The sequence below is a fragment of the Hemicordylus capensis genome, chromosome 2 (assembly GCF_027244095.1).
Source record: "Hemicordylus capensis ecotype Gifberg chromosome 2, rHemCap1.1.pri, whole genome shotgun sequence".
In the NCBI taxonomy this organism is placed as follows: domain Eukaryota; kingdom Metazoa; phylum Chordata; class Lepidosauria; order Squamata; family Cordylidae; genus Hemicordylus; species Hemicordylus capensis.
Genome location: NC_069658.1, coordinates 88,508,496 through 88,524,610, shown reverse-complemented (window position 1 = coordinate 88,524,610; position 16,115 = coordinate 88,508,496). Strand labels below are relative to the sequence as shown.

The 16,115-nt window shown below is 41.9% G+C and overlaps 1 protein-coding gene across 2 annotated transcripts in view; it reads right to left on the bottom strand.

Annotated features, from left to right (window-relative positions):
* ROR2 (receptor tyrosine kinase like orphan receptor 2) overlaps positions 1–16,115 on the bottom strand; it is a 195,888-nt gene that overhangs the window by 33,889 nt on the left and 145,884 nt on the right. For both annotated transcript variants that reach the window (XM_053303768.1, XM_053303770.1), the window contains exons 3-4: positions 7,307–7,594; positions 4,929–4,959 (exon numbers count right to left, since the gene is read on the bottom strand). In XM_053303768.1, coding sequence (XP_053159743.1) covers positions 4,929–4,959; positions 7,307–7,594 — 319 coding nt within the window. The remainder of the gene's footprint in view (positions 1–4,928; positions 4,960–7,306; positions 7,595–16,115) is intronic.

The window sequence follows — 16,115 nt, the reverse complement described above, 5'->3', positions numbered from 1 at the left end:
AGTACATAAGACCCATTAATTTCTATGGGACTGAGTCATGGCTTGCTTTCTTCTTCTTTTTAGCTACAACCCATGATGCTTTAAAATCCTAAGGTTTCTTTTACTTAGAATGGAAGGGTTATGGATAATGTGAAGAAAATATTGATTCTTTTCTGCAGGCATCTCCTCCTCCTTTTCTGCCTATTCCTTATTTCAGGCAGATAAAGCAGTTGGAAGCTCTACAGCTTAACACTGCTGGAGCATCTTTTTCTACCCTCTTCTGCCCTGTGCTCCTTGCATTGAGCAATCTACCACCACTGCTACCTGTTCTCTATCACCCAAGGCTGACGACGGGCAAAGAGAGCACGGAGGTGGGGCGGTGGGAGAACCCGCTGCAGTAGCCTAAGCACTGGTGGCAGTCATCACCTCAAATACAGGACACCTTTCCCACCAGTTGAGGCATGAGGTGAACAGTTCAAGAGAGGAGATGGAGGGTGGGGAAGCTCAGTCCCTGGGTGACCCTGTGTTGCCAGGACCACCATCCAACCAGCATGATGAGAATCTGAGCCAGCAGCTTCACAACAACCTGAGGACATAGTTCCACTTTTATTCTCTGGTTCAGGGGAGTTTTCTGAGAACCTTGCAGCCCTAGTAGAGGTTCCCCGATGCCAGTGCCGAGAAAAATCAAGAAAGGCCCCTTTAAGCAACAAAGAGGCACTGGTGGAAGTGCTGCTGGTATGTTGTGTCATCAGCAGCCTTATATGTGAACTGAGTTAATGATGTGTCCAAGAATAGCAAGGCTTTGCCAAGAGGATCGTCAACCTTTCAAGTGTTTACTCCACTAACACATCCTTATGCAACAACCAAAAAATGGAAATTGCCACATAAGTCTTCCCAGCAGTAAAACATAGAACACCCCCCCACACACACATATATTGTAAGTACGTCCTTACAGTGGATTCTCATCCTAGTTTGTGCCTATGATAGGATGTTGAAATGGTTTCCTTTGTTTGAATAGATACACCTGCACCTATTGTGCTTCTCCTGTATTTGGTTAATTACAAACCTTTCCATCAAAGCTCCCACCTATGGAGTGATAGCGATTGCTTTATTATTGTTGCCATGGTCTTTCACAGATAGGATTCTGCAGTGAAATGGCTAATTAAATCAAGTACTTTTGGGTACAGAAAGCTCTTAATCAATAGCAATATAATACAATTTTGACAAGTTTCAAATCCTCTATGTCCAGATTGTATTACACCAATATCTTCATCTAATTACACGTAATCCAGCTAATTCTAAGATTAGCTATGCAAGAACAATGAACTGTGCCAAGAAGAAATACAAATAATTCCCTACTGGCTTAAGAGGTAAGACAGCATTTCTACATTCTTGAAATAATGATGCCTCTGGCCAATGTTTTCTGCAGACGTATAATCAGACTATTGTGGACATGTGTGAGGGTAGCACAACTCTAGTGAGAAGCAGATGTGGCTGCTTGATTCCTTAGGAGAATATTGATTCCATAGCAGAAAAGACGACATGAAGGATCAGCTTTAAGCTCACTTCTATTGGTAACTGAAATAGATACCTTGGCACAGGGAATTAAGAGTTCCTAAAAACATTATAGTGTGACATGAGGATAAATATAGTTTTGGAGGAAAGAGATATACATTGACAAATGTATAAACAGAAAATAGTTATTAGGGAAAACATCAGACAAAAAAAGATAAAAGAACCAAATTAGTACTTTTCTTCTTCTGCTATTTATATATACCACTTTCCAACAAAACGTTTGTAAAGTGGTTTATAAAAATAATCATAATAAGAGGATTATTCCTGGTTGCATTGAACAGGAAGCATTCCACAAGATAAACCTAAACAATGGCAAATAACTTGGCAATTACATGCAATGCTGCATGCGAAAATTAAAGCTCCTAACATTCTGAGAAATTGTATTTATTTCATAAACAAACCTAAAGTACATAAAACACACACCACTGTTCCTCCAGGTGTTTGAGGTGACAGACATTGCTTTCCCCTGCCCCATTTTATTTTTACAATAATCCTTGTGAAGTAGAATCGGAGGAAAGTCACTGGCCTAAGTTAGGCTTGTGGCTTGGAACCTGCTGTATATTGTATTTTAATGTTGGGCTTTTGTATTTTAATGTTGGGTTTTTTTTAAAAAAAAAGATGTTAATGAATTTAATATTTGGGTGATTTTAATTGTTTAACTGATTTAATGTTTAAACAATTTTAACTGTAAATCGCCCAGAGACATAGTGGGTGGTATAAAAATATGTCAAATAAATAAAATAAATAAGTAATATTGAGTCAGGCTTTTGGTCCACCTAGCTAAGTATTGTCAACACTGACTGGTCCTTCCCAGTATCACCTGAAGATGCTAGGAATTTAACCTGGTTTGCAATTGTGTTGCAAACCAAATACCACAGAATCGCCATTTGCCTTAAGTCTCATCTTCAACATAAATTGAGGTTGACTGCCAACTCTACTGTATTACTTCAGAAGAGTTTCCCCCACTCTTTTATCAGCCCCCTTTTGGCTAGTTAAATGTCACATCCTTCAATATTACTGTAATTCTCCACTAGTTATAATATGATTAGTGTTCTGATATATACAATAATTAAGGCATATAACACTGAAACTGTGTTTCTGCACGGGTTCTAAAACATTTATTCACGCACAGTCATATGAATACTCATGTGCTACCTATAAAGGTTATGGCTCAATTTCACTTCAAAGCACTACATACTTATCAAATTACAAACTGTTTTAAAACAAGAAAGATCTCTTTGAAGACCAAATGGCTTTCAGATCTGGAAGATTAGGAGAATCCTTTTATTCACTGGCATACTTTGTGTACATACAAGATGCTGCTACTGATGAAAGGGCTGGTGTCTAGCAGTTTTTCCCCAAGAGCTCTTATACATTCAAAGGACAAAAAGCTCTGAAGTCCTTTGTTTTAAGAGTTAGATACTCTTAAGAGTATCAAAAAGCTCTGAAGTCCTTTGTTTTAAGAGTTAGATACCTAAGCATCTAACCATGTTCCCAATTATAGCAGTATTGTTACAAACTACTATGAAAGCAGACTCAGACCACTTTATACAACACATCCTGTTCCAAAGAATCCCCATAGCTATGTTAAGGATGATAACACAGTTTATACTTATTAATTAATTTTTATTGCATTAAAAAGAAAGAAAAAGGAAAAAATCCATTTTCATTCATGGCAGAGCTGCTTTGGAATGAGTCAGATACCTTCTGGAACCCAATTATTTTAGGAAACACACCTTGCCATGTACATGCTGAGGCTTCTCATGTTGACATGGCATGACAACATCATACATTCCACTCACTGAAACCAGTTCCAATGTGTCAGGGGCTTTGGTGCCATATTCTTGTAACTAAGATTGCACTATTAATATGACAAAGTTTTTGTGGTAGCTGGAATGCTATTTTCTAAAAAAAATTATATGCCAATTTTCTACAAAACCAGAATAATCAAAGTTGACACAGCAATAGGAATCAGCGTGTATCACTAGAATTTGTTCTTGAAGATTGGTAGATGTGCAGCAGGATAGGACTTCTTGAGTCAAAAATGGATTCTAGGATGGATATTGGACATACAGTGGATATTTAGATTAAAAACTCAAATTCACTGAAATTTTTCCATAGGAAATCTTGATGGTTCCATCTGCCTGTATTACATATATGAGCCAGGAATAACTGGAACAATGCATATGTCTGTTACTTAGGAATAAGATCCTGAACAGAACAGAAAACCTACCTTGAGACAAAGACTGACTGGACAAACTGCCATTCATATTCAGCTTTTTGTAGTATGTGTGTAGTGTGTGTTCTCGTTCTTTCTCTGTCCCTCCCTCCCTCTCTCTCTCTCTCTCATACACACAGACACACTCACACTCAAGCACATCCCTTTATCTCTCATTTATGCAGAACTATTATATTTCTAAATATATTCAAATACATCTTAAAAATGAAAGATGCAAGAATTCAGGCCAGGAAGATTGTAGCTCCAAACATTAAATACAACCTTTGGATTTATATTACAATAAGTATATTACTACAATTACCACATCAGTCGTGCATGTATGGAGCAGTGGAGAACAAATGTCCTTGGGTTGTAGGGCCTTGTGGGGGGGCAGCACGGGGCTTGGGAGGCTGCGATGGGGGTCTCTCCCTCATTTCATTACCCTTCCCACCCACCTGCCAACTCCAGACATGCTGAGGACAGGCATGTGGCCAGTGCTGGGAATGGATATGTGGTGACACTCTGCCCTCCCTGATTGGCAGAGCGCTTTTTCCACCAGATGGATGCTTCCTTTTTCTCCCTTGCAAGTGATAAAAAAGAAGCACCCAGCTAGTGAAGAAAGCACTCCGCTGACTGGTGAGGGGCTGCCATGCCCCCTGCATTGGCATGGTGATGTAGGAGGAAAAGGTATAGACAGCCGGTGCACCCAGAAGTTTGTTCTTGGGCTGCCGAGACCCTTGCTACACCCGACATCAGTAGAATATAATTTAACTCAGTTTTTTGAGTTACAATAGAATAAAATGGCTAAAAGTTAAAACACAGTGACAAAAGGTTGTTCACTTCTCACTGCTGGCACTCAGGAATTTTGTGACAATGGTTACTGTGCAATCACCACCAAGACATTTGGCTGCATTGTTCTTCCAACAGATAAAATAAGCATGCAGAAAACAAAGTAAGAACATTCTGTCAACTCCAACCAAGTACAACACAATGTTCTTATCAGAGAAGATGCCTTAAATCATTCTGAAATTGTCCCACCCAACTAAAGTTTTAGTAAAGCCATGAACTGACTTTACAGTGCTTAACAATTCTATCACCTGATGTCTTGCACCAAAATATCTAGGCACACAGTAAATGATTCTTAAGTAGTACTTACTGGAAATTGTGGTTTGGGCTGTGTGTTGGACCTATAAACACATAAACAAAACATTATTAACTGTTTTGGCCCTTCAAAAATATCAATAAACAAATGCACTTTTAAAAAATAACCAGCTCAGTTCAGATAGAAGTATGTGTTTTCTTCACCATCTTTACATAGTTATTTTCAAAAGCACAAATCAGTATCTTGTACCTGCTGAAGCAAGAATCTGAATGTTTTTTGTGTGTGCATGTGCATGCCTAGAAACATGGCACATCCTTCAGTGCATGGTATTCTCCATAATGAGTCTCTTATTAAAACAGCACTATTAAAACAAATACAGTAGATTTTTTTTAAAAAAAGATAATAGGCACTGTTATGTGACACTTGCTACAAATAAGATAAGATATTACGGCCCTATGTTTTAATGAGTTACTTAAACAGTAGTGACAGTCATCATAATAAAATCAGATATGCATAGAATGCATAGCATCCTTCAGGTTTAGTATCATTACATCAAGGATTCAGAACAAGCCAGTCACCCAACATAATTCCAGTGTGCAACTTACTACTTCGAACAAGATGTTGCTTACAGTGCTGATGGAATTATTCCATCCACAAGAATGCCTCTATTCATTTCAATGGAGGGACTCACTCTGTTTTTCCCTCCTTGCACATAGAGATCACAACCCTTCATTGAAATGAACCCTTCAAATGACAGCTCTCTGTATGCAGAGCTCTGGATCAAAGCAAAAGCAAGTTCGTAAATATATCACAAGGCAGTCACAGGATTTGCATAATAGATGCCAAACCACTATTGGCAGAAATACTGGGCTGATTTGACACACACTTATGCTAAAAATTTATAGCCTTGAAATATGTCGGTATATGGGCTTAGGAGCACTGGGAAACAATTAACCAGGTATTCTTGCATGCTTTCTTGTTTGTGATCACATAGCTGCCACAATGAATATTTATTTCTACAATCAAGTTGGCTAAAATACAGGTGAAACTCGGAAAATTAGAATATCGTGCAAAAGTCCATTAATTTCAGTAATGCAAATTAAAAGGTGAAACTGATATATGAGACAGACGCATTACATGCAAAGCGAGTTAAGTCAAGCCTTAATTTGTTATAATTGTGATGATCATGGCATACAGCCCATGAAAACCCCAAATCCACAATCCCAGAAAATTAGAATATTACATGGAACCAAGAAGACAAGGATTGTAGAATAGAACAATATCGGACCTCTGAAAAGTATAAGCATGCATATGTATTCAGTACTTGGTTTGGGCCCCTTTTGCAGCAATTACTGCCTCAATGCGGCGTGGCATGGATGCTATCAGCCTGTGGCACTGATGAGGTATTATGGAAGACCAGGATGCTTCATTAGCGGCCTTCAGCAATTCTGCATTGTTTGGTCTCATGTCTCTCATCCTTCTCTTGGCAATGCCCCATAGATTCTCTATGGGGTCAGGTCAGGCGAGTTTGCTGGCCAATCAAGCACAGTACACTGTATACTTTTCAGAGGTCCGATATTGTTCTATTCTTCAATCCTTGTCTTCTTGGTTCCATGTAATATTCTAATTTTCAGGGATTGTGGATTTGGGTTTTTCATGAGCTGTATGCCATGATCATCACAATTATAACAAATTAAGGCTTGACTTAACTCGCTTTGCATGTAATGCGTCTGTCTCATATATCAGTTTCACCTTTTAATTTGCATTACTGAAATTAATGGACTTTTGCACGATATTCTAATTTTCCGAGTTTCACCTGTATTTAAGGCAAGGAAAAGTGGAATTTAAGGATTTCATTAAGAAGTATCAAAGGTTTTTGTGTGTGATAGGCCTTACAACATCGACAACTGTCCTAAAGTGACTAACACTTCCTGCAGACAATTTTTGTGCCTTGATTTTGAGCAGGTAGTCAGCTTCCAACCACCACAGACGTGTGATTTTAAAAAGATTGGGTCCCAAGCTATGAATACCAGATGGAGAGCGGCTGCTGCTACTTCTCTTCTGGCCACAATAAGTTCAAGCAGCACTGTGAAATGAGAAGTAATGAAAGTTTGCCTTTCTGTACCTTAGACTAAACCTTATTTCACATTGGTGCTGTTCTCAGAACTTCATATTTACAGACCATTCCATCTGTATCTACTTTCTTTTATTACTAGTAAATGGTATCAGGTTCAACCCAGATGTTTTGTGCTGAGGAGGAAGCCTTGGGCAATGACTTTATTGATTTTCTTTCATGCTGCAATTTATTTTCCAAAAGGGGAGGGGAAAATCAGTGAATTAATTTCTCATTTTGATATTGTGAAAAGTAGGAGCTAGTCTATAAAGCAATAAATCTAGTTATAAAAGCCACATTTTAAAACAAAGTGACTCACCCAGCCTTACAAACAGAACTCCCGTTGCAGTTATTGTCTTCATCTCGTTAGAGGCCACACATTGATAATAACCAGTGTCTGTGGTGTCAAGGTCCTGGATTCTTAAACGTGAGCCATAGTCTGTTTTCCTTATGATGATCCTTCTTGGTTCTTGAACCACTGGTGCATCATTTTTTAACCATTTGACACTGGGAGATGGATTTCCTGCTACTTTGCAATGGAGAATCGCTGTCTGGCCCTGGACTATGGTGATATTGTTTACCGGTTCCAAAAAGGTCAAAAAGTAACCTAAAAAGGTGAAAGATCGGAAGATTGAAGTTGAGCTGGGAGAAGCAAACTTCCTAAGGTATTAGAAAATCATTTTAAAATTAAACATACACTGAACAGATACACAATTAACTAAGCTTTCAAATAATTCTGCATTTCTCGAGAAATTAGTCTGATCAAAAAAATTTCTTCAGGAACTGTATATGGTCAAAGCTGCTCGTGCCATGGCATCACTTTAATCATTTATGATGTTTCAATAATATAAAAACTGGCTATTGCTTAAAAGGATCATATTCAAAACAAAAACAACCTTGTTAAAGACCAACAGAACTAACCTTGTTAGTTTTTATGCTTGTATTTTATAGATTTTAAATTTGGTTCGTTTTTATATTTTTAGCTTAATATTTTTATTGTCATTTTATTGTATGTTTTTTTAACTTTTGTAAACCGCCTTAAGATTGTTTTTAATGAAAGGTGGTATATAAATTCAACAATAAATAAATAACTAAATAAATATTAAATTTGCTAAAAGGACAAAAAAGAAATATTTAGAATAAATAATCTGTATGTTTCAATGGAACATATAGTTAAAGTCCTGCAAGAACCCAGGGTTCTGATAATCAAATCATTTCCAACATTCAAAAAGTGTAGTTAGGCCATGGTCACATATTATACAAATACCTTTTTGCCTTACAGCTGGCTTTGTGACCTGCCAATTAATTTTAAACTCATTATGTTGGGGCAGTTTGACAGGGTGTGGGCAGTTTCCTTAGGGAACAGGGGGAGGATGTGGGCGGGAAGGTGGGGTGGCTGTGGTCTATAAAAATACAATTTCCCTTATTAGGATCCATATCAGGGATTTGGCCTATATCAGGGGTGGGGAACCTTGGCACTCCAGCTGTTTTTGAACTACAACTCCCATCATCCCCAGCCACAATTATTGTGGCAGGGGATGGTGGGAGTTGTAGTTCAAAAACAGCTGGAGTGCCAAGGTTCCCCACCCCTGGCCTATATTGAATGTGTGTACCTAAGCCTAGGGACCAGGGATAGACTGGGACTTCTGCTGGTGTACCGATGTCCAGTGAAGTCCCTGAGCTGATGGACCTGGTTGCTAAGTTGGCATTAGAGTCGCCCAGGTTATTGGTGGCGGGGGATTTTAATGTTCATTTTGGGGCCAGTTTGTCGGGGGTGGTTCAAGAGTTCATAGTGACCATGACGAATGTGGGTCTATCCCAATTGGTCTCTGGTCTGACACATAATGCTGGTCTCACGCTCAATTTGGTCTTTTGCTCTGATCAGGGACGTGTTCCATGGGTGGGACTCCTGTCATCTCCCTATTGTCATGGACGGATCATCATCTGGTTAAGGTAGAACTTACAGCCATGACCCACCTCTTCAGGGATGAAGGACTTATTAGATTGGTCTACCCGAGGAGGTAACTGGATTCAATAGGATTCCAAGAAGCCTTGGAGGGCTTTAGGGTTGGCTATGCTAATGATTCTGTCGATGCTCTGGTACAAAGATGGAATAATGAACTTACTAGAGCAGTAGACACAATACCTCCTAAGAGTCCTCTCTGACTTGCTTTATAGACAGCCCTGTGGTATTCAGATGAGTTACGGGAGCTGAAGCGGTGAGGTAAACGATTAGAATGCAAGTGGAGAAAGACTAGGCACAAGTCTGTTCGAGTACATTTGAAGACCTATACTCTGGCAGTACGGGTGGGCAAAGAAGCTGTTCTTGTCTGCATTGTTTCCACAAATTCACATCCAGCTGAGTTGTCCAGTGTTGTGAGGGGTCTAATATGTACTCTCCCCCCCCTTGAATTTAAACTTGGAACCATTGGCCACTCACTGTGACGTTTTAAACGACTTTATTGTGGATAAAATCTCTCAAATTCGGGCCGAGCTGGATTCCACAGTTACTGCAGTGTCTATTGTGCAGCAGTGTTCCCTCTAAGGCGTGCATGCTTGCGTGCACTCACGCATACACTCACAAGTTTTTTGATGCTCGCTCAGTTAATTTTAGATCCCACTCAGGTAGAATCAGGAAGGTCCCACTCTAAATGCACTGCCTTTATACTGCCACCCAGAACAAAATTCATTCCACACACAGATGAAAAAGATTAGAGAGAACTCTGCTGTGGAGGTGTCCAGCAACTCCTCTTATGGGATTAGATTGGATCATTTTTAGTTTGTGATCCCTGAGGAAGTGGACAAGCTGCTTTGGACTCTGCGTCCTACAACCTCTTCTCTTTGCATCCTACAACCTGTTCTCTTGACCCTTGCCCAACTTGGCTTATCTCATCTGATAATCATATTATCAAAGAAGGTCTGGTAAATATTATAAATGCTTCTCTGAGGGAGGGCAGGATGCCTCCTTGTCTTAAGGAGCCTATTATTAGACCACTTTTGAAAAAAAGCTATGCTGGATCCCTCAGAGTTCACTAATTACAGATCTGTTTCTAATCTTCCATGGTTGGGCAAGGTGGTTGACTGGATGGTGGCCTCTCAGCTCCAGGCATTTTTGGATGATGAAGATTATCTAGACCCATTTCAAACTGGCTTTCGTGTGGGCTATGGGGTTGAGACTTCCTTGGTAGGCTTGATGAATGATCTCCAACTGGCTATGGACGGAAAGAGTGTGACTCTGCTAATCCTTTTGGATCTCTCTGCAGCTTTCAATACCATTGGCCATGGTATCCTTCTGGATCACCTCAAGGAGGTGGGATTGGGTGGCACTGCCTTACAGTGGTTCTGTTCCTACCTCTCTGGCAGATTCCAGCTTGGAGACCGTTGTTCTGCAAAACGAGAACTGAAGTCTGGCGTCCCACAGGGCTCCATACTGTCTCCAGTGCTTTTTAACATCTACAGGAAACCGCTGGGAGAGATCATCAGGAGGTTTGGTGCTGGGTGTTATCAACAAATACGCTGATGATACCCAGATCTACTTCTCCATGCCAACTACATCAGGAAATGGCATATCTTCCCTAGATGCCTGCCTGGAGGCAGTAAGGGCCTGGATGAGGCATAACAAACTGAATTTGAATCCAAATAAGACGCAATCTGAAATGCTTGACTAACAAGCAGAAGGGTGCCGGTTCGAATCCCCGCTGATACTATATTGGGCAGCAGCGATATAGAAATATGCTGAAAGGCATCATCTCATACTGTGCAGGAGAAGGCAATGGTAAACCCCTCATACCGTGCAGGAGGCGGCAATGGTAAACCCCTCCTGTATTCTACCACAGAAAAAGAAAACCACAGGGCTCTGTGGGTGCCAGTAGTCGAAATCAACTTGATGGCACACTTATTTTACTGTCTGAGGGGGTGCCAGCACCCAAGAGATGGTTTAGATCTCTCTGTTCTGGATGGGGTTACACTACCCCTGAAAGATCAGGTACATAGCTTGGGAGTGTGCCTGGACCCAAAGCTCTCCCTGGTTTCTCAGGTGGAGGCGGTGGCCAGGAGCACTTTTTATCAGCTTCGGTTCTTACATCAGCTACATCCATTACTAGAGGTGAATGGCCTTAAAACAGTGGTAGATATGCTGGTAACCTCCAGGCTTGACTACTGTAATGCACTCTATGTGGGGCTGCTGTACATAGTCCGGAAACTACAATTGGTGCAGAATGTGGCAGCCACATTGGTCTCTGGGACAACCGGAAGGGACCACATAACACCGGTTGTAAAACAACTGCACTGGCTGCCAATATGTTTCCGGTGAAATACAAAGTGCTGGTTATTACCTATAAAACCCTTAATGGATTGGGCCCAGACTATTTGAGAGAGAGCCTCCTTTGTCATAATCTCTGCAGCCTGTTACAATCTTCTGGAAAGGTCCAGTAACAGTTGCCACCAGCTCGTTTGGTGGTGACCCAGGACCAGGCTTTCTTTGTGGATGCCCCAGGGCTTCCTGCTGAAATAACAGCATCTCCTTCTCTGCTCACTCTGGGTGAGCTGGTTGCTAACACAGAAATAGATATAGAAACATGGTGGAACAGTGAGAACCAGTGCAACACTGTTATCCCTGGATATAAACTCTATAGGAAGTACAGGGAGGGGCGCCTTGGAGATGGAGTAGCACTGTATGTTAAAGAAGGCATAGGATCTAACAAGCTAGAAAACCTAGGAGCACTGGAGTCCTCCACAGAAACCCTGTGGGTGACAATACAAGGCCTGAAAGGAAACATACTACTGGGGACGTGCTATCACCCTCCAGATCAAAATGCAGACAGTGACTGGGAGTTGCAGCAGGAAAACAAGGAGGCATCAAGGAGAGGCAGGGCTGTAATAATGGGTGACTTCAATTACCCACATATAGACTGGGTTGGTCTTGGAACCAACCAGAGAGAAGGCGACCTTGGACTTAATGCTGAGTGGCATCCAGGACCTGGTGTGTGATGTCAGTGTCATCGACCCTTTAGGGAACAGTGACCATAATGTGATCAAATTCATCATACATGCGGGGAGAGAATCACCAAGGAAATCTAACACAGACATTTTGAATTTCAGAAGAGGAAACTTCTCCAAAATGAGTATGGTGAAAAGAAAACTGAAAGGGAAAATCAGGAGAGTCACTTCGCTCCTGAGTGCATGGAATTTACTCAAAACCACAATACTAGAAGCCCAGTTAGACTGTATACCCCAAAGAAGGAAAAGTACCACTAAGTCCAGAAGGATGCCAGTATGGCTAACGGGTACCGTCAAGGAAGCCATAAAAGGGAAGAAGACTTCCTTCTGAAACTGGAAGGTCTGTCCAAACGAAGAGAACAGAAAGGAACACAAACTCTGGCAAAAGAAATGCAAGGTGACAATAAGGGAGGCAAAAAGAGAGTTTGAGGAACATTTAGCCAAAAGTATCAAGGGGAATAACAAAAACTTCTTTAAGTACATCAGAAGCAGGAAACCTGCCAGGGAGGCAGTTGGACCATTAGACAATGAGGGAGTGAAAGGGATTATTAAGGAGGATATGGAGGTTGCAGAGAAGCTAAATAAGTAGTTTGCGTCCGTCTTCACGGCAGAGGATACTGAGCATATACCTGTTCCTGAACCAGGCTATTCAGGGATGGAGGCTAAAGAACTGAGTCAGATAGAAGTGACAAGAGACAATGTTCTAAACTGTCTGGAAAAACAAAAAATTAGCAAATCGCCAGGTCCAGATGGCATCCATCCAGGATTCCTCAAAGAACTCAAATATGAAATTGCTGACCACCTTGCTAAAATATATAACTTATCCCTGAAATTGGGCTCTTTACCGGAGGACTGAAAAATAGCAAAAATAATACTGATTTTCAAAAAGGGATTCAGGGGCGATCCGGGAAATTACAGGCCAGTTAGCTTAATGTCCATTCCAGGTAAATTGATGGAAAGCATCCTCAAGGATAAAATTGTAAAGCACATAGAAGAACAGGCCCTGCTGGGAGAGAACCAGCATGGCTTCTGCAAAGGTTAATCTTGCCTTACAAATCTTTTGGAGTTCTTTGAGAATGTCAACAAGTGTTTTGATCAAGGTGATCCAGTTGACATAGTATACCTGGACTTCCAAAAAGCTTTTGACAAAGTCCTTCATCAAAGACTCCTGAGGAAACTTAGCAGTGATGGGATAAGGGGACAAGTACATGTGTAGATAGCTAACTGGTTAAAAGACAGGAAACAGAGGGTAGGTATAAATGGAGACTTTTCACAATGGAGGGAAGTTAGAAGTGGGGTTCCCCAGGGAGCAGTGCTTTTTAATTTATTCATAAATGATCTAGACGTAGGGGAGGGGTAAGCAGCGAGGTGGCCAAATTTGCAGATGATACCAAACTCTTTTGGGTAGTAAAATCCAAAGCGGATTGTGAGGAGCTCCAAAAGGATCTCTCCAAACTGGGTGAGTGGGCGACAAAGCGGCAAATGCAGTTCACTGTTGGCAAGTGTAAAGTGATACACATTGGGACAAAAACCCGAACTTCAAGTATACGCTGATGGAACCTGAGCTGTTGGTGACTGACCAGGAGAGGGATCTTGGGGCCATTGTGGACAGCTTGTTGAAAGTGTCGACTCAATGTGTGGCAACTGTGAAAAAGGCCAATTCCATGCTAGAAATCATTAGGAAGGGGACTGAAAATAAAACTGTTGATGATATTATAATGCCCTCATACAAAACTATGGTGTGGCAACACCTGGACTACTGCATACAATTCTGGTCACCACATCTAAAAAGGGCATTGTAGAACTGGAAAAGGTGCAGAAGAAGGCAACCAAGATGATCAGGGGCCTAGAGCACCTTTCTTATGAGGCAAGGCTACAACACCTGGGGCTATTTAGTTTAGAAAAAAGGCGAATGCAGGGAGACATGATCGAGGTCTATAAAATCATGCATGGTGTGGAGAAAGTGGATAGAGAGAAATACTTCTCCCTCTCACATAACACTAGAACCAGGGGTCATCCCATTAAATTGATTGCCAGGATATCTAGGACCAACAAACGGAAGTACTTTGTCACACTATGCATAATCAACTTGTGGAATTCTCTGCCACAAGATGTGATGACAGCCAATAACCTGGATGGCTTTAAGAGGGGTTTGGATAACTTCATGGAGGAGAGGTCTATCATCGGCTTCTAGTTGGAGGGCTATAGGCCACCTCCAGCCTCAAAGGCAGGATTCCTCTGAGTACCAGTTGCAGGGGAGTAACAGCAGGAGAGAGGGCATACCCTCAACTCCTGCCTGTGGTTTCCAGTGGCATCTGGTGGGCCACTGTGTGAAACAAGATGCTAGACTACATGGGCCTTGGGCCTGATCCAGCAGGGCTGTTCTTATGTTTGTTTTCAGGAAGAACCTCAGGACCCTCCTGTTTTCTCAGGCTTTTAATTGAATTTAATAATTTTAGTAATTTTAAAAAAACGTTGGAAGCCCAGACCAAACAGATAGGTTTTAAGGGCTCTCCTGAAAGACAGTAATGAACTCAAATTACAGATTTCTCCCGGGAGTGCATTCCACAGCCCAGAAGCAGCTACAGAGAAGGCCAATCTCTGAGTCGTCACCAAACGAACCGGTGGTAACTGTAGACAGACCTCCTCAGATGACCTTAACATGTGGTGGGGATCATGTAGAAGAAGGTGCTCTCTAAGATAACTTGGACCTAAGCTCTTCAGGGCTTTAAAGGTAATAACCAGCACTTTGTATGTTGCCTGGAAACATATTGGCAGCCAGTGTAACTGTTTCAAAACAGGCATAATATGGACTCTTTGGGTTGCCCCAGAGACCAATCTGGCTGCCACATTTTGAACTAACTGACGTCTCCAAACTATGTACAAAGGCAGCCCCACATAGAGTGCATTGCAATAGTCAAGCCGGGAGGTTACCAGCTGATGCACCACAGTTTTGAGGTCATCCTCTTCAAGGAATGGGCACAGCTGTCGAATCAGCCGAAGCCGATAGAAAGCACTTCTGGCCATGGCATCCTCCTGAGATACCAGGGTGAGGCCTGGGTCCAGGAGTATTCCCAAGCTGTGCACCTGCTCCTTCTGAGGGAGTGTAACCCCATCCAGCACATGAAGATCTAACTCACCCCTCAGATTCTGAGCCCCCACAATGAGCACCTCCGTCTTGTTTGGATTTAGCTTCAGTTTGTTATCCCTCATCCAGCCCATTAATGCCTATAGGCAGGCATTTAGAGAATGAGTGCCATTTCCTGAAGATGAAAAGAAGTAGATTTGGATGTCATCAGCATACTGGTAACACCCAGCACCAAATCTCCTGATGACCTCACCCAGCAGTTTCATGTAGCTATTGAAAAGCATTGGTGACAGAATGGAGCCCTGAAGGACTCCATATAACAGCTCCTGTTTTGAGGAGCAACTGTCACCAAGCTCCACCATCTGGAATCTACCCGAGAGAGAGGAACGGAACGACTGCAAAGCAGTGCCCCCTATGCCCAACTCCCCCAGGCAATCCAGGAGGACACCATGTTTGATAGTATCCTCAAACACCTCTGTGAGATCCAGAAGAATCAGCAGAGTCACACTCCCTCTGTCAGTTTCCCAGTAAAGCTCATTCATCAGGCCGACCAAGGCGGTCTCAACTCCATAGCCAGCTCTAAAGCCAGTTTGAAATGGGTCTAGATAATCAGTTTCCTCCAAGACTGCCTGGAACTGGTTGGCCACTACCTTCCCAATCACCTTGCCTAACCAAGGGAGATTGGCCTGTAACTATCCATCGCTAAGGGGTCCAGGGAAGGCTTCTTAAGGAGTGGTCTAACCATTGTCACCTTCAGACAAGGAGGCACCCTACCCTCCCTCAGCAATGCATTTATGATATTAACTAGGCCACCTCCAACTATCTCCCTGCTATATAGAAGCAGCCAAATCAGGCAAGGATCCAGAGAACAGGTGGTAGGCCACACTGCCCCACACAGCTTGTCCACATCCCCAGGAGTCACAGATAGAAACTGATCCAATCTAATACTGCAAGAGGGATCACTGGACACCTCCTCCATAGACCTTACAGAAATAGTGGAATCCAAGTCGACCCGAATACAGGAGATCTTGTTCACAAAGAA